This window comes from Anas platyrhynchos, chromosome 2, assembly GCF_047663525.1.
Source record: "Anas platyrhynchos isolate ZD024472 breed Pekin duck chromosome 2, IASCAAS_PekinDuck_T2T, whole genome shotgun sequence".
Taxonomy (NCBI): Eukaryota; Metazoa; Chordata; class Aves; order Anseriformes; family Anatidae; genus Anas; species Anas platyrhynchos.
The window spans coordinates 137,193,195-137,211,666 of NC_092588.1; the positions used below are offsets into that span (position 1 = coordinate 137,193,195).

The 18,472-nt window shown below is 40.1% G+C and overlaps 1 protein-coding gene across 6 annotated transcripts in view; it reads right to left on the minus strand.

Annotated features, from left to right (window-relative positions):
* The window catches only part of ADAM22 (ADAM metallopeptidase domain 22), a 139,293-nt gene that overhangs the window by 71,942 nt on the left and 48,879 nt on the right, over positions 1–18,472 (minus strand). For all 6 annotated transcript variants that reach the window (XM_027450736.3, XM_027450740.3, XM_027450738.3 and 3 more), the window contains exon 4: positions 3,313–3,379. In XM_027450736.3, coding sequence (XP_027306537.3) covers positions 3,313–3,379 — 67 coding nt within the window. The remainder of the gene's footprint in view (positions 1–3,312; positions 3,380–18,472) is intronic.

Here is an 18,472-nt window from a genome sequence, read left to right on the forward strand (position 1 = left end):
TAGTTGTTCCTTCTCAGGGGAAACCATCCAGCAGTGTGAGTTACTCAGCACTATAGCTGGTTTTTGCCTTTCATCTCACTGACAGCATCAGCGACAGAATGATAACCCAAAAACAGAGAGAGAGAGAGATAAAAGGACACAGAGATATACTGCAGCAACATAAAGCATACACAAGCTGAGTATTTATGTGCTGTGAGCATAGGATGATCTGGACTGACACAATCAGGAAGAAGGCAATGCGTGAAGGGTTTTTCTCTTTCTTATTAATTGATTATTCTCTTTGCTACCAAAAGGAATTTAGGACAATACTGCTGCTTTCCTAAGAAGCTAGAGAAATGATCTAAAGTAAAAAGGGGGGAAACACTGAAATAATTCAAAGATCTATCTCCTTTTGTTTTTCTTAAGCATTGCATCTTGTTACTGGTTTAATAAGAATGTCTCAGGTGCTGCCAAACTGTGCCAAATCAACAAGGACATCTCACAGAGAAGCCTCTCTTCTGCAGCTGATAAATACTGGCACCCTGCAAAAACATGTACATGTTCCACCCTCACAGTGACCCAATTTATTAGCGAGTTATGCTGCAATCAAATGTAATTCAACTTTGTCTTATAAATAAAAAGGTGCCTTAAACTGAGAACTCTCCTCCTTATAAAAATCTCCTTGCTCATTCAAAGCAGCATTTTAAATTTTATGAATGTTTCTTTCTTTCTCTGCTCTCCTCTCCCCTCTGAAGCGCCCTAAGTAAAGGCAGAAGATCTGTACACATTCTGCCACACAGGAACTTTTACTGGAGGGTTGGAGAGGAGGAGAAGTGGTAAAATAGTTACCAATGCTACATCTCGTATGAGCCAAAGCAGGCATCTGCTTCCCGGACACCTCCATGCTTGTAGCATTCCCAAAGTGCTGCATGTACGTACGGCTGCTTTCCCCCAGCCATCCAAAGCTCCTGGCTTTTCCCATATTTCCCAGACTGAAGAGCAGCCCCTTGAAGCAATGATAGAAACCTGGCTCCCTTCTGAAATATCTCTTCTCCTGCTTCTGCTAAAGAATAGGCTGACGAGCACACTGCCTTTTCTTTCTGGTTTATGTTTCACTCTTTCACTGGCTATTTTTAAATGAGTATCTAAGCAATCTGCACCATCCCTAAGATTTAGCATAATAATTACTTATGTTTTGCCTGGTGTGTATTATAAGCACCAATTTAAAGTTTGTTTTATTGGTTACTGTAAACAGTTGCCAGAGAAATTGAGGGTGCAAAATCATGAGCACGAAAAATCCTTGTATTTGCAGGAGGATTTTCAAAACATTTGATCTAAAACTAGAGCTCAGTTTCTCAAATGCCAAAGAGAAACTGCTGGGACTTTTGACTTTGTTCAAAGGACCAACAGAGCACTTACAGGTGCTCTAAAAAGTACTGGCTAGTCAGAGGCAGACAGATTCATTTTTTAACAGCAATTGGGTACTGAGCCTAGTCTCACTTGGTGTCTGACATCAAAATGTACTTAGCAGCCTGCACTCTTGTGAAAATCTTCTGATACCTGCACTTTTCTGAATATTTGGCACTGATTATGGCCAGCAGGTTCTTCTGGACATTTTGACACACAGCAGCTGCTTTTCTCTCCTCTGTTCCTGGATGTTCAATTGTTGCAAAATGAGAAAAAATAAATAAAATTAAAAATATATACATTTAAAAAATGATGTCCTCCTTCTTGGACAACTGTCTGAAGAACTCGTGGTGCAGTGGGTGAGGGGACAGCAAAGCCCTCTTGCATGTCCCTGCCCACAGCGCACAAGGCACAGGCAGAGCATGGGTAGGAGGAAATGTGACACCAATGGGAAACGATCCCCTTTAATTAAACCAACCCCCCATTTAATTAAATGTATTAAAATAAGGTTTAATAGCATTAAGTGAGGCGATTAAAAGCTGAAGTTAGGTGGTGACCCTGCCCAGCGGCTAACTGAAGGGGAGACAATCTCTGGGACCCTGGAGACTGGGAGGTGCTTTGCCCAGAAAACTTTTATGACCTTTCCCTGAAAGGCTTGACCCTGCGTCCCTTCCCCATGCAACTAAACAGTACTTCAATGAGAGGAGCCACCGCTTTCAAATATTGCCTTGCTTGAATCATCAGAAGCATATTTGTCCTAATTCAGTGATGGCACTTGGAAAGTTTAACTTTGCTAACTTTCACATATACTTTAGTGCAGACAAATGGATTGTTTTGTTCGTATAAATACCAGCTATTACCTTTATTTCTGCTTTGACTCATATTCTGAATGTGAGTCAAGACTTCTTGATTGCTGAGCACAACTGTCTGAAAAATTATTCTTTGTAAATTAAAGGAACACGTATGTGTGTGCCTCAGTCTGAAAATGTATTCAGGCTATTATCAGAGACAAAAAGTAAGCAGATTACAGGCTTACAAACATTAGCAAGGGACAAACCAAAGGAAATATATATTCAGATATTCAGTGTCTAAAGGATTTAGACATTTTGTCTGATTTCACTTCTGCTTTCTCATTATAAAAGTTAGCTAATTTGTTTCAGGGTACTTACCTGATCTTAGAGTCAGTGAAAAAAAAAAAAAAAGTTTTCTAAATAAAATGTAAACTTCAAATTAAATTGGCTTGATAGGCAAATTCAATGAGCTTTAATTATGCACAGTATGTATTACTTTCATATGCATTTTATGTAATCTACAGCAATTTTATATCTTGCTTCTACATAGTGCTGTCATAACAACTAGAAGATCCTCGGGGAAATTCTCCCATGTTGTATTCAGATAACAAAAGCATTCTTGCAAAGGCAGTGGGACATCATGTAGAAGACAATTGCAAGCAACAGGTCTTTGTAGCCATCATCCACAAATGTCCAGAGAAAGAAACCCACAATTTCAGACACTGAGCAGCCATTAGAAAATTCTACACAATAAATCTTGCTAGTCCCAAAATTATGAAGAAACTCATTACAAACAACAAACCCAGGTTTTTCATTAGTACAGTGAGAAAATGTTAGTTAACAAAATAGAGGAATTTTCTTCAAGAGGTATCAGAAGTATTTACTAGCAAAAAGAACGACCACATATTCATTTTTCATGGATAACATTTTGATATAAACATTAATGTACTAATTTTTTCATATTTTAAAAAGCTGAGAACTTAGAAGATGTGAAATGTGCTTGCCTCAGAAGAGGCAAACAAAATGCCTGAAAAAAAAAACAAACAGATTTCTCTCCTAAGAAAATAAGTGAGTTTACATTAACATCAAGGGCAAAGCAAATAAAAAAGGCAAAGCATTAAAAGGAAATTCTTACTTTAACTTCCACTGCCTTTCCACCTTGCTCGATATGCCTCTCAAGATATTCAGAAGACAGCAGATCACTGCAAGAATAAGAAAAAAGAACCATAAACCTCATGAATGTGTTCTTGCACAGTCTCTCAGCAAGCACTGATTAAACATTTACATTTGAAAAGGGCAAAAACTGCAGGATACTCCTCCTAAAATGTTCATAAAAATCACGGAAACAACCACCTCCAATGGAGTAACACAGTGCATGGTATACATTGATTTTTAATACCAGTAGGCAGGACGAGGAAATTGAGGGTATTTTCCTTTATGGAATGTTCAAAACCAGCACCCGACAATGGTTTTAATTCAAGAGACTTTTCTACTTGCTGCTTAAAGAGAATAGTAAGGAAATTAAACGGGGGAGGAAAAAAGAAAAAAACAGAGAAGGATGAAAAACCATTTGCAGTCACTATTACAGCAGGCTGCATCTGAGGAAAAATGGCAGCTGCCTCCAGCAGACTCCCAAGGACACAACAGCCCAACAATAAAATGACCAAAAAGCCTCCTAAAAGTGTAGGCAGGATCACACAAAATGGGTAGATGAAGCCACCAGCCACAGATGCACATCAGCACAGGCTCACAGCCAGCTGAGCTCAGCGGTAAGTGCTAAGGTGGGTGGCTGGTGCCAGGCTGTCCTGCACGGCACCCGCTCCTTTGTGCTCGTTCTCTCAGGGAGCCCTGCGGCTTTCATGACACCAGCAGAAAATGAGCTGGGAAACAACAAACCCAGCCACAAAAGTACACAAGGCTTTGGAGTAATAAAGTGAAAAAAATGATTAGATCCGAGGCAAATGTATATAAGCAAAATGCACACGGTATTTACCAAGACGCTTCATGCTATACCAGTCAGATCCTCTCCCTCATAAATTATTTTCTAGGCAAACAAATCTTCTGCATCAGAATTCCACTGAAAACTTTCAGAATCTTCATGATTTTACCTAGATGAAGTTTACATAATGACCTGATATTCTCCCACATAAGAGGTGACAGAACTGGAAAACACAGTGGTAAAGAAAGGATGACAACAGGGGGTGTGTGTGGGGGGAAGTCCCATAGGGACACATCCCTGTGGAACATGAGGCTATGAGCACAAACGTTCTCTACAAAAGAGGCAAATTTGCATGTTGCCCTTTCAAACAAAAAATACACCTGGGGTGAACCAATCTGCTGAGGGAGGGAAAAGAACAATAATAACCTGGGCACAAAAACCAGGAGGGCTCTAATGAAACATGCTGATAACGCCAAGTTGGAAAGAAGAAGATGACTGAAAAAAACTCCCACAGGAAAGAGCTGGATGATGTTTGGGACTGGATATTAGAGGTAGGATCAAATTCAATTGAACAAACAGCAAATTTATGCACTTAAGGGCTAGAGGGAATTTATATTACGTTGTTTTGGAGGGCCTGGTTTATAAAGGAAGAGAGACGTGACTGCACTTGTCTCTGGCAAAATGATTTGCCAGATCAATAGGATGTCTTCCTGAAAAACACAACTGTCATCCCAGAATACATGAAAGAAGATGTATTTCCAGTCAAAGCGAGGTAAGATTAATATTACTGATTCTTTCAAATACTGTGGGCAGGTCCTGGACAACTTTGCTCAGAAAGCTCAGTTACCTGGAGGCAAATAGAGGCTCCTGAGGTAACTGGGGAATGGAAAACTGCTGAAGTCTACCAAAAACTTAGACTGTGAGGCGATCCAAATGCACCAGGATTTACAAACTGATGTGTGAAGGTAGCTAATTAAACTCTAGAAAAGGCTGGCACAAACTCAAATGGACATAGGCTATCAATGAGTAAATGGAGAGTGGCTGTTAAAATAAAGGCTTCATATCCAAGTGCAAGCAACAGAGGCAACAAAAAGAGGGATGCTAATAAATTTCCGAATGGGAGCATCCATGGGATAACTGTCCATGGAGGTGGGGTCCCTCAGCCACATTTGGGTGAGTTCACAGCTGGCTGCTGCTGCTTGAGAGTAGGAGGTCCCCGGGCCCCCTCATCAGCAAGCCTTGAACCCACCTTGTGTCAGCACAAGCACTCATCAAAGTGCTTGGTGTCAGAACTAACAGTCATCAAAATACTCTTGGTGTCAGTACTGGCGTTCATCAAAGAGCACTTGGGAGGATTCAACAACCTCATGTTTTTGCTGTGCTAGGTAATTCATGTCCCTTGTGAAGAAGTACGATGATCTCCAGAGCTTATGCAGGGGAGGGAAAGCATCTGAGCAGCTGTAAATAGGGGAGGAAGAAAGGGTGAGTGACTCCTTTAGCTACTGCAGAACTGGCACAGACGGCTGCCTCCAGATTTGCCCTCCAAGACCCCCTTAATTCTGGCCAGGCCCATACACCTCTATTGAACCTAAAGAGCTGCTGGTGAGTGACCCATTATTGAGGAACATAGAGATGCTGTTGCTTGAGTTACTGATTACAATCGTTTGGATTACATTCACTCTCAGAAGTGAATGTTAAATATATATATATTTTTAAAGATATTGCTATCAATGTTTTTTATGTTCTTGAGGATCATGTGTTATGTTCTTAAAGATCTGGAAATCATGTTCAGCATGAAAAAACAAACAGTGATCATTCTCTGCCTTGTGCAATGCACGAATGAGGAGGCAACAGAAGATGTCAGCAAGTTCAAACCTAGTGAAAGGAGACCTTTTTAAGTACAGTTCCTAGTTACAACGTGGAACCTCTTGCCACAGGAAGCCATGAAGTCTGTACTGGTTCAAGGTCAAAATGGACAAGTCAATGGAAGCAACTGAGGGCAGCTAAACACAGAAGTTGTGTCTGACTTGGAGAGTCTTTGAGTCCTGGAAAAGTGCTCTGGAGAAGCTTCTGCCTCAGCATTTGACTTAGGCTACTGTGCCAGGACAGCTGGCCCCTCTGGCCTGGGCTGCTCTGCCTGTGTCCCAGCAGGGTCCCACTTCTCCTCAGGTCTGTGTAGAGTCCCCCAGTGTCCAGCTCCAGGGTCACCAGCAATCAAAGCTCATGTCCCAACCACCATGCCTTGGATGGACATACACAGGCCATTCAAGCAGTCTTTAGTTTCAAAGTAGGCCAAGACCTTGATACCTAAAGAGGTCCATTTCATCCTCATGCACAGCCTACTTTGGAGCAGAAGTAAAAGGAGGGGCAAAAGGCTGGCAGGGGACCATTGGCAGCCTCCCTCTTCTCAAGGTTCATCACGAGTGCCTTGGTTCCCAAAACGAGCCAGGCTGGAGGGGAAATGCCATCAGGTCACCGGTCAGCACAGCTCCAGAGCTTACAGACAGATGTCAGGTCTAAATTTTAAGATATTTTTAAAACATACCCTAAAAAACATGGCAGGCAGGATATATGCAGGAATATGTTACTAGTAGGAAAAGCCACAAATTATGCCATGCTATGCTATTTTATTGTTATTATGACTCACTACATGGAAAGTATCATGAAAAAAAAACACAACACTCTCAGATCCAACAGTGCAATCTGTGCTATTGCAAACTAAGACACAATCTAATAATTATACACAATCTTAGAAATTTATGCCAAAAGATATGCTTCTCTCATGAAATCACCTCATATGTGGTAATGTTTTGTCTCCAGTAACAGTGAAGTGTGTCACTGTATAATTTCGGTTAAAGCCACCACCTCAAAACAAACAAAAATGCTATAGGTAAACACTTGACTAAAATACAATGAAAATTATTTAAGCAACATAAGACATTGAGCATTCAGCAATAAAATAGTGTGCATTTCAACAGAGAATCATACAACACTTTCCTATGGTAGAGATGAAATCAGAATAGGTTAACTTGCCTGCCAATCTATCGTAAAAGCCATCTTTGTCACTTTAGGTATTAGTTTTTGCATCAATTTTAAAGAAAATCTGCATGTGAGAATGTTAAAAAATAATAATAATAATCTTAGAAATACTAGGGACATAGAATATTGTGAAAAAAACATCTACACTACAAAAGAAAATACTACAAATACTACAGAATGAGATTTTCAGATGCATATACTGAGGCATTGAGACAAATTCTTTGAAAAGGAATGGCAAAACCTGCATATGTTAAGATCTAAAAATAAAACATTTCACAGGAAAGAACCACATGTGATCCGTGCCTTTTACAAGGAAAAAAAAAAAAAAAACAGTTATGCTAATAATAGAATAATAGCAATTCTGCTTTTAGAATTCTGATATTTTAAAAATGTACACAAGCAGTGTAACTAGTTTTGTTTACAGCAACAGCATTTTTGGAGCATCATCCTAAGTCACAACCACATCAATCACACAGACCCAACAGCACGAGGGCCAGAACAACAACAACAACAAAAAAAAAAAAAGAGCAAGCTCTTCCATTCTCTTCCAACTCTCTAAAATTGTCACAATAACAGTACACAAGAGGAGGCAGCCTGGGGGATGTTCTTAAAGAGAATGGCCCCAATTAAGGAAAGTATCCTTATCCATGACCACACATACACACGTGCTTAAATTCTACTTTGAATTAACTTGAATTAACTATGACATTTGGATACAAGGCTTACGAAGCCAAAGCCAGGACCAGAATTCCAGAAAAACAGATGAACTTTGGAAATATACAAGTTGGCCAGCAGAAAGAGGCTGTTCCAGGCAGACGAAAAAAGAGGGAAAAAAAAAATGTGGTGGCAAGAGAATAGAGGACAGAAAAAAAGTGAGTATTTAAAGAAATAGAAAGAAAAAGCAGGGTAATATAAAGCAGTTCAACTTGAAAGAAGAAGAAAGAGGCCATAAAAGACTTTGGAAAAGGCAACAGGTTTGTATTTGAATACAGAATGGATGAAAAAGGCAATTGCCAGCTTTTGAACAAAAATTAACTCTCCATATTTAAGAGACTATGAAGATGGAGTGCCTAAAATTTATGGGGGAGGAAGGGCAGAGCAGAAATGATGGGGAGCTCCTTAGAGACCACAGGAAGAATTACAAACTTAAGAAAGGTAGAAATAAAGGGAGTTAAAAATCACAGTACTAAAATACAACTTTGTTGGCACATCAGTGTTATAATTGAGAGGATTGACTGCCTTCGCGATATCTGATACTGCTGCTGTGTCTTCTGAGACATCTGGGGAATTCTTTATCATTTTTTCTGTCCGTTCACTCTGACTTCTGTCTCCGCAACTCTCGGTTATGTACACCTGAAATTTCAGATTTTATATGGTGTCAGAAAAGGACATCAAATGAGAGATCTGAGCTGAGATGCATTACTGAAAAGTAAGACAGAGTTTTAGCTGAAATCAGCAGAAAGGTCTAGATGGGTCGAACTCTGGTAGGAAAGTGTAAACAGACAAATGGAGACATTCAGGAGAAAATAATGGCTTCAGGGAAATGATGGAGACATTGATAAGAGAAAGATACCATATCAACTGCACAATTAGTGATAACCCATGTTGCAGGAGGAAGCTGTCAGAAGGGAGCCTCCTACTCAAGAGGGCTGCAGTAAAAGCAATGAGCACTCAAACGAAATATTTTCCCTGAGCCGTGTACATCCTTTACCAAGCAAATTAGAAAGGTCTAAATTATAACTCAGTTGTCTAAGGGGAAGTTTGGCATTTATATAAAATATTGTTGTAAAAGATGGGAAACTACCCAGTATGTTGCTTTCAGAAAAGTGCTGAAAAACTCCTTTTATCAGCAAGACTCATAGATATGTAAGGAGTGACTATGGAAGGTAATTTTTTAGAAGAGCATGTTGATTGTTTAGAAGGCAGGTTGATTATTATTATGAAACAAGGACTAAGAAAGTGGAAAAGCAGATGAGAGGGAACAGAAGGGATGTTTCTATCTGCCAGTCAGTAAGAGTAAGAGGGACTAGGTGCATTACCTGGCATTACACTATGGTCAATTACAAATTACAATTGTATTGGAATACAATTTCACTATCAGCAATGAGATAACAAAAAAAAAAAAAAAAAAAAAAAAAAAAAAAGCATGATAAACTCAAGAAAACCAGTTGGCTAGCAGATTTCTGTATCTGGCTAGTGCATGTTAATTCTCCTTTATCCTCAGGATGACCCAAACACCTTCTCTCTGCTCATACATGATCTTCCCCTGCACTTCAGGGGGCTTTAGCCAGCTCCATACTGCACAAAAGTATCTGCTTCAGTAGCCACGGCTCTAACATTTCCATACAGGGAAAAACTTCCCCTCAAAAGAATTCCTGAATTTCTTTTCATGTGGGTAGTTAATGTAATCATTGTAGCTGTTAAATTTGCCAAATGTGCATCAACATTAGTTAGCTTCTCTTAGATTTCACTTTGCCTATTCGGTAAATGGAGAAAAAAAGAAAATAAAAAAAAAAAAGAGAAAAGCAGTGCCGGTTCATGCCTGAACAAACTGAAGCTTCTCTTAAAAAATACATATATGTATATATTCTCACTGTGCTTTTCTGTTCTTGCTGCTAACAAGAAGGGGAGAAAGAAGTAATTTTGTAACATTTCTACTCTTACTGACTACTAAAGACTTTCTCCAAAAAGAAATTGCAAACTTATAAATGTCCTCAAGGGATTATACACAAATGCTGAGTTGTACCAATCTCAGTCCTTTCCTGGAGCTTAATTTCACATTTCAATAACAATGATGCAAAGCATGAATCTCTGATGAAGTTTCTTCCAAATAATAACATTTGCTCAAATTCTTCCTCTGTGGGACTTCTATCTAAAACCTCTAATTCCATTTGACTTAAAAATGCACTTAATCCCTTTATCCCTTAACAGCCAATTTGCCTGCAGGACACTACATTAACTGCCCGGCATCCTCCTGGAGACACCAAAGTGCAGAGCAAGGCTGCAGCCCCGCACAGGGCCTCCACCCCCAGCATCAGACAGGAAGCTTTACAGCCCGGTACCTGGCTCATGAACTGCGTGGGTTTGTTTTACTGGGTTGGCTTTGTTTCTCATTGGGAAAAGATTTAAGCAGATTGAAGACACTCTTGGTGAGTTTCACTCAATTTCTATTACACACATGGTTCCTATTGCTGGAGAGAGGGACAGGACAAAAACTGTGAGGAAAACTCATAAAGCCACGGTGGTGGCTCTAAGGCTCAGGCTGGCATGGCCATATCATGGACAAGCCTTATCAACATGAACTGTTGTTGCATCCAGCTCTCACTGCCAGCATGTATTTTGTGGTGTCCATCTGCAGTTACTATGCCATGGACTTTTTGACCCATCCTTTTCAACCTGTGCAATTCAAAGTCTGATCTCCTAAATGATTGAATGGGCAATCTTATGAGAAATTTCGTACTGTAAGATGTGGCACATAATGATGAACAGCTACTGCTTATATTTTCCAGGAAAAAGTATAAGAGTTTATACTTTAAGTTCTACAGCTAGGAAGAGACATACTTATTAATTAATCAATTTACTGACAAATTAATCATTTACTGACTCATCATATTTCACTACATTTCTTTTCACTATTTTTTAATGAAAACTGAATATAGGTCCATACCCCAACAAAGTAAGAACAATAACACACACCAAGAGCAGCTCTGAATTCACTAATAATTTCAGATTCCATTTTTAATTGGATTTTAAATGCAATGAAATTATTAATGTTACTATTTCTTGCATCAGTATTAGTACTTATTGACACATATGATTGAAATTGATAAGTTATCTTAATTGCTAAAATACGTTATGAAGTTATTTTTAACTAAATAAAGTATTTGAACATATTTTGTGGCACAAGCACTGCAAGGGACACAAATTCAATACAGCAGTTAATTCATCCTGCTGGTGATGAAGGAAAAGTGATTATAGTCTTCTCTTTCAGGGCACAGGGAGACTTCACCCACTGCCCCAGCAAGGAAGCTGCACCCCTCCATATCTCCCAGGGGAGACACTGCTACTCAAGATCCCATAACAATAAACTAGAAACTTAAACAAGAATAAAGAGTAGATGACAGCTGCTTGCAATAAACTTGTCAGGCAGAAAGACAAAATAGGATTTTTCTAGCTTTAAAATTCTCTTTTCACAACCAGAGTTGAGGTTAAGGTTCACTTGCTCTGCTCTTTACCTAGTTTTCCTTACGGTCGTGATGGCAATGCAAGTGTCAATAAGCCCTCACTCTGCTTTTGCTGATGAATAATTTACACCAGTATATCTTCAGGCAATTGCATTTTTTTCTTTTCCAACAGAAATTTCAGGAGTCCTACTAAAACGAGTAGATATTTTTAGACTGTGTTCATACCACTACTACAAAGGAAAGACAGTTTCCTCAATGCCATTCTGCTCATATGCTTATTTCTTTAAAGGCAGGAAAATCATAGTTAATTTTAGTATTTGAGAAGATTGTAAATTCATAATAAAGGGAAGAGGCAAGCACACAAGAGGCACAGGCTACACAATTTCATACATTTTTACACAAATCTACCAGGGAAGTTTAATCCTCATTTTTAATATGCCTCTTTGTTTATACTCTATGGAAAATCACTTCCCAGGTAATTTCTGTTGTGATTTCAAGCACATTTCAACCCAAGTCTTCATTCATATTTGTGTACTGTACATAAATACTATATTAAAAGAGAAAAGCTGCAAAACTAAATGCTCAGCTGTCATAAAACATATCAGCCACCTCAGTGTGTCCCCAGCATGACTCTGTGTTGTGAAATACAAGTATATACATTTTCCGTAGAACACCTGCATCATTTAGTGAATGGCAGTCACTAAATATTTTTATTTAGATGCTTTCTTCAAGATTTGCCCTCAAATTTTACTTATTGTATATGTCATTTTGCTTTGGAGCAAAAACCTGAATTATTCCTGTACTCATGGGCATTTCTATAACGTTCTCTTAAATTCTTTACAGAACACAAATACTGAATTCTCTAAATACTGCCCTGGGGAGATCAGGTGCTAGCATTTTCCTTTACACTAAAAAGTTGCAAAGCATCTGCTTGCTTAAGGTGCCCACTTTGAAACATCGCAGAGTCTTTTATTGTAGAAATACAGTATTTTTTTTCTTCATAACATATTTCAGACATGTCCTACCCAACACTCACTGGATTTTGGACAATCCAGCTGCTCTTGGTGTTCTTTGGAGCTGATCCCAGGTGTCCTGCTCAAGTGGCACCTACAGAACGACAGACAGTCCGTAGACCGGGAGGTGCTGGCACCACTTTGGAAGACACTTCTCCAGGGCCATGCAGGAAATCCCTGCCAAAGGGCCCAAGCACCACCACCTGCTTTTCCCAACCTAATGATGGACAAACTGGGACTCTCCAGCAAAGTGCCACGTTGCCCTGCTTCATTCACAGACTACTTTATTTTGGCAACAGACAGATAGCAACTGATTACAGAAAAAAAAAAAAAAAAAAAAAAAAAAGAGAGAGAGAGAGAGAGAGAGAGAGAGAGAGAGAAAGAAAACAATTCAGCTCCATAAAATAGGATTACAAAGGGGACAAGCTATGCTCTGCTCAAGTTCCTGCCCATCCTGTCATCTCCTTCCAAACTTCCCATCACCGTACCTATCTCAGGACTAGAGGGAAAGGCCTCAAGTTGCACCAGGGAGGTTGAGGTTGGATATGAGGAGACGTTTCTTCTCAGATAGAGCAGTCAGGCATTGGGATGGGTTGCCCAGGGAGATGGTGGAGTCACCGTCCCTGGGGGTGTTCAAGGAAAGGTTGGACGTGGTGCTTAGGGACGTGGTTTAGTGGGTGACGTTGGTAGTAGGTGGATGGTTGGACCAGATGATCTTGGAGGTCTTTTCCAACCTCAATGATTCTAGGATTTTAGGTCCTCTCTCCCTCACTATGCCCCTACTCCTCCACTGTTCCTCAGCACATCACCCTTTGCACCTTTGCACAAGTAGTGCTGCTGCTTCCCACTTCTGCATGATGCCAAGGAAGACCTGCAAAGAAGTCAGTATCTCTCAGGGCTGTATTTATAGTTTGGCAATAACACAAAACACATCCATCCAAAAATGTGCATCCTTCATGACAGCAAAACATTCCCCTGCTGTACTGCCATTTTTTCCAGACGTGCTTAGGACAATCACCAACTAAGTTTGTGGTTACCTGCTATTAGAATTTGCATTTTATCCTAAAATTTGAAATGTCACTCATGCCCGAAGAAATGTTTATGTAGTAATCACCAAGAAGAATATCCATTGAGTGGTGTGTGTTTTCATATAACTAGAAAGTATTAGCACACGTACTTGAATTGAAAAATTATGGAGATGTTTGCTTTTATTGTTAACCTAATGAATGCATCAACTGTGCAAGTACCTGAGATGCTTCAGAAAGGAGATTAGAAAGAAATGGTTGCCACTACTTTTACTTTTGTTAACAAAACAAACCTGAATGACCCTCAGAAGAAGGCTTCCCTGAAAATAGCTTTAATTGAAAAGATGGAAAACCTTCAATTTGGAAATTAGTTTCTAAAATTTATTCTGATGGGGATAACCTGCTAGAACTTCAAGAAGATGGAAATGAGCTTGAAACTAAAAAGACATTGAAAAAAGCCTGTTACTGGTAGAGGGGCTAAGGAAAAAATATTCTTGATGTGAAAAATATCTACAAAAAATATCTACAATTGTAGGCAAATTAAAGAGCAAGAAACTAAAATTATAGGAACCTGCTCTAGCACTGTAATCTCTCTCTTTTGATAAAGAAGGTGCATTTTAACAGCACAGAACATTAGCTGGATCAGAAGTCAAAGGTCTCACACTGCATTTGTGGGTGAGATGGAATTTTAGTCTGAAACCATGCAAAACAAATCTAAATGCATAGGAGGAGAGACAACAAAAGCAGTCTCTTGGAGAAGCAGTCTGCATTACCAGGAAAATCTCCCAGAACATCCACACATGACAAATGGCACAAAACTTTGTAGAATAAAATTCATCACTCATCTTAAAAATGAATGAAGAATGGAGGAATAGGAGTCCCTTAATTATTGAGCCCTCAGGAGCCAGATCCTGAGACAACACCAATCACTTAACCACCGTCCAAGGAATTATCACAGCTCCCCATGCTTACAGTCATCAATCTTCATTTAGCATGTACAATGCAGGAGGACAGCTAGCTTTAGAGAGAGACAAAAAATCCATTTCCTAATGCTGCTCCAAGTAGGATTTGTCTGGCTTGCCAGACAACTCTGGCATTGCTGATGACCCAGCAGGATACTTTGCCTCCCTGTTTGTTACCTACCAGTAAATCATCCTCTCTAAACTCAAAAGGCACTTCAATTTGGAGAAGAGAGCTGAGGCTGATGGCAATAAGATAAAGGTTGACAATATTATATGAGCCATAGAGAAAATTAACTCAAAGATGTCAGTCACCTAATTCACATCACTAGAATAAGGAAACACTTGAAGAAATTAGTAGAAGTAGTCCAATTTAAAACAGATCATTGATGGTTCTATATCACACAACAGGTTGTGATCATGCTTCCACAGGAGGTTGCACTGGCAGACGGCATCCAAAGTTATTCCCAAAAGGAGTTAGAGAAAGTCACAGACAACAGTTTCATAAACAGATACTAAAAGGCATATGTAGGACTCTGCCTCCTGGCATCACTCATCAAACAGCCACCAATATTGGGAGGGGGCGGTGGAAAGGACCCAGAAAGTGGACAAGCCCATGTGCTCTTTCTTTCACAGCATCCCCATCGCCAATACCAGGACAGATGGGCATGGCATGACGCAGTTTCATTTCTTTCATGCTTAATTGCTGTCACTGATCCCTTAGGATAAAATGAATTCAGTAATATGATATTTTAAAATCACATTTCTATCCAAAGACATTTAATGAAACTCAGACAAAAAAAAAAAAAGTGCTTATTTGATGCAAGCTGTTTTCCACATATCAGCACAAGCTTGCTTTTAAATACCTGGTTCCTATTCACATTGCGTACCCTACAACAGCTGCATGGAGCAACAGCAGTCAGCAGCACTCTGCCAGCTGCCTCCACTGCAGAGACTGGTCCACAGCTCCACGTGCACACACCAGGAAGATCCGTTTCTGAAAATGCAGCACTGACTGTTTTTCACCTATTGGTGCATTGATTAGACTACAGCTCAACCCATACTGACAGTCCTACACCAAAACCCCCACAGGGTTCACATATTACACACTTTTTTAATGATACATATCACATCCCTTCTACCCAAGCACCAGTTTCACTCCTCTATTTACCAAATTCTCCACCTTCATACTCTTTCTCAAAGACAAAAAAATCCTAAATTAAGGCTGGTAACACTGGTATGTGCCATAACCATGGCTGGTTTGTAAGTATTAAAAAAAAAAAAAACAAACACCACAGCATGAAATTGCCAGCATCATTAACAGCTTGCATACATCCACCTAAAAAGGTGCAAGGATCAGTTAAAAAAAAAAAAAAAAGTTATAAATAAAAAATACTAAGCTTTATAGCTGGTTCATTCCTATAAGGTTGGTAGAAATTATTTGACTGATGCTCTGCTGCTGCCATCCATTTCTTATATACATATGCATATCTGAGATCCTGTATAAACTACATAGGCATATACATTTATGCAGCTTATATATTCTACATGCCTGGGAGGCATCTGTCAGCAATTCACTATGCATTATAAATCCAATTTACTTATTTGTCTTCTCTTGCTCCTCCATCTTTTTCCATCCCTTATTTCAATCATTCCTTTTTCCTACCCCTTTATTCTCATCTTCCATTTCTAACTTGTCCTAAATCAGAAGTAATCCATTGCTTTGTCTGCAGAATTCTGTTTAGAGAAATCTAGTTTTAAATTCATACAATTAGAAAATAGCAGACTACATGCTAGCTCTCTTGACTCAGATCACAAACCAAATTGCTTTCTCCTTCATGCTCACTGATGTGGCTAACGTGTTAACAGACATTTTCTGAAATTGACATATTTTATTCAGCCATGCTCAAAAATAAACCACCTGCAACTTCTCACTCTGCCACCTGAGCAGCAGAAGTGATGTATCCTAGGATCGAAAAACTGGCAGGGTCAGCGCAGACTGGTCTTTGGCCCAAGCAGCATTCTTCCCAAGAGGTCTTAAATTTGAACCATTGCCCTTACACCTCAAGAACGCTTGCCACTATGACTTCCCTGAAGGGGGTTAATGGTGTCAAAGACTCAAAGTCTTCCTTTTGTCATGATGCAAATCCTTATGAATATTTTGTCTCTTCCTGTGGCCTCTCAGAGTTGCAGATGGACATGCCTTACATATCCATTTATAAAATCAGAACAGCTTTCTAAGGTAAAGACAAGTGTCCTCTTCTGGACAAAAAGGCTTCTTCATACACGAGCCTGCCAATTCCAGTTGACACTTTTCAAAGGATTAACAACCCCTATCTTTTCCCCATCCAGAATTTACTTACCCTTTCTAGGACTTTTTTTCCGGGATTGTCATGTTTTCTGTAGGTCAGGCTGGGCTCCTGCCATCTCAGCTCTGGTAGACTCAACGAATGGTATTTTCTGCAATTTGTCAGCTATCTGGCACCAAGCAGTTATGTTTTGAATGTGGTGCAGCAAAGCACTACAGCAGCATTGCAAAGCACATCTTGCAGGAAGAGTTACAAGGTACAACCATGAAAGCAGCTCTACCAGGTACACAACTGAGCAGGGACATATTTGGCTGTTCTGCCACATGCCTTGTTTTCCCTCTGAAGAGCTCCATGTCCATGTCACTCTGAACAGCTGAATGTAACTCGGATGAAAAGGTATGTCTGTTTAGAGTTAATTTTCACAAAGTGACTGTATAGCCAGATCCTTGTTCATAAAATGTGAATGTCCAAAAGTGTAGAGCAGCTGCAGACCCTTTTTAAGTGCTACATAGCAGTACAGTAAAAAGCCTTGAAAGGACAGAAATCCCACCCTAAAGAGCACACAATACAACATACTCTCTTGGTCTTTGACGCAAATACCCTGAATGGCTCTGTCCACACAGCACTTCTTCACAAGGCCTCTGACTGCAGAAAGCCCAGCGATGTTGGGCAAAGGGACAGGGAACAGAGAGCTCGGCATCACTCCTGTGTGCCGCGACCTTCCTTGCACTCCTGTCCTTTTGCCCAAACATGGCACAGGCTGCCCACGCAAGGGTCCAGTCGTGCATCCAGAAATGAGATGCAAAGCACAGCAGGCTGATTAATGGGGTCTGTGGCTGGGAGCAAGCCCAGCGTCTGTAAAGGCATTCAACCAGCCAGGGCTGCAGTCACATGCAGGTGGCTCTAGCTGTGATCCGCATCTGAGCATGGAGCTGCTTATAATTAAAGTTCTGCTTCAGTGAATGATGAGTTTGAATTTGACCGAGCATTTCTACAAGAAAAACTACTTTAAAATCTCCTGTCATCTTTGCTTGGCATCTCAGTAATTTGCTGACACTGTTTTAAACAGGGAGGCACCCCACCTCCTCACTTGGCCTCATCCTGAGTTAACCTGGTGTCCCTGAGGAACCTCGAGAGCTGAGCAAAGGTATAGATGGACATTTTAAAGAAACAAGGAAATCCACTGCACCATCTCCCTCCCTGCTCCATGCTGCTGAGCCATGGGGAGCTGGGAGGCTGACCTGGGAGGCTGGCCCCTATGGGATCCCACTCTGTGACATGTGTTCACCATCCTAAAATCAGGTGGTGGAACATCCCCGGGAGGACACACCAGGGCCTCAGCTGAGAGTTCAAGAGCCTCTCATTCACAGCAGCGCTCATCAGTTTTTAAGCAACATCATGTTTAGTTTTGCAAACACTAATTTAGATAATGGCACCACTGTTTGTGCCTGTGTCTCACACTAATGAGCACACGTTCAAGATTGTATTTTCCTCTTTAGCATGGAAATGTATAAGGATACCATTATTATCCTCCTTACAACATATTTCTAGAGTCTTGCTCAGTTCTTTAAATTATTTATGTTTCCAAAAATAATCCTTCTAACACGACATGAATTACTTACAGTAAAATCTGTATTCAAGACTCAGGTTCTGCAGTGCAATGCTTTTGACATGCGAGCATCAGGGAGGCTAATGTGGCTTGCAGAACAGGAGAATGCATCCAAAAGCTCCACACACTCTCGTAGCATGTAATGCTGAACTAAACATAAAGCAAAACAACCTCCAAGTAGATTGTTTTTACGTTACAAGAGTTACATGTATAGATAT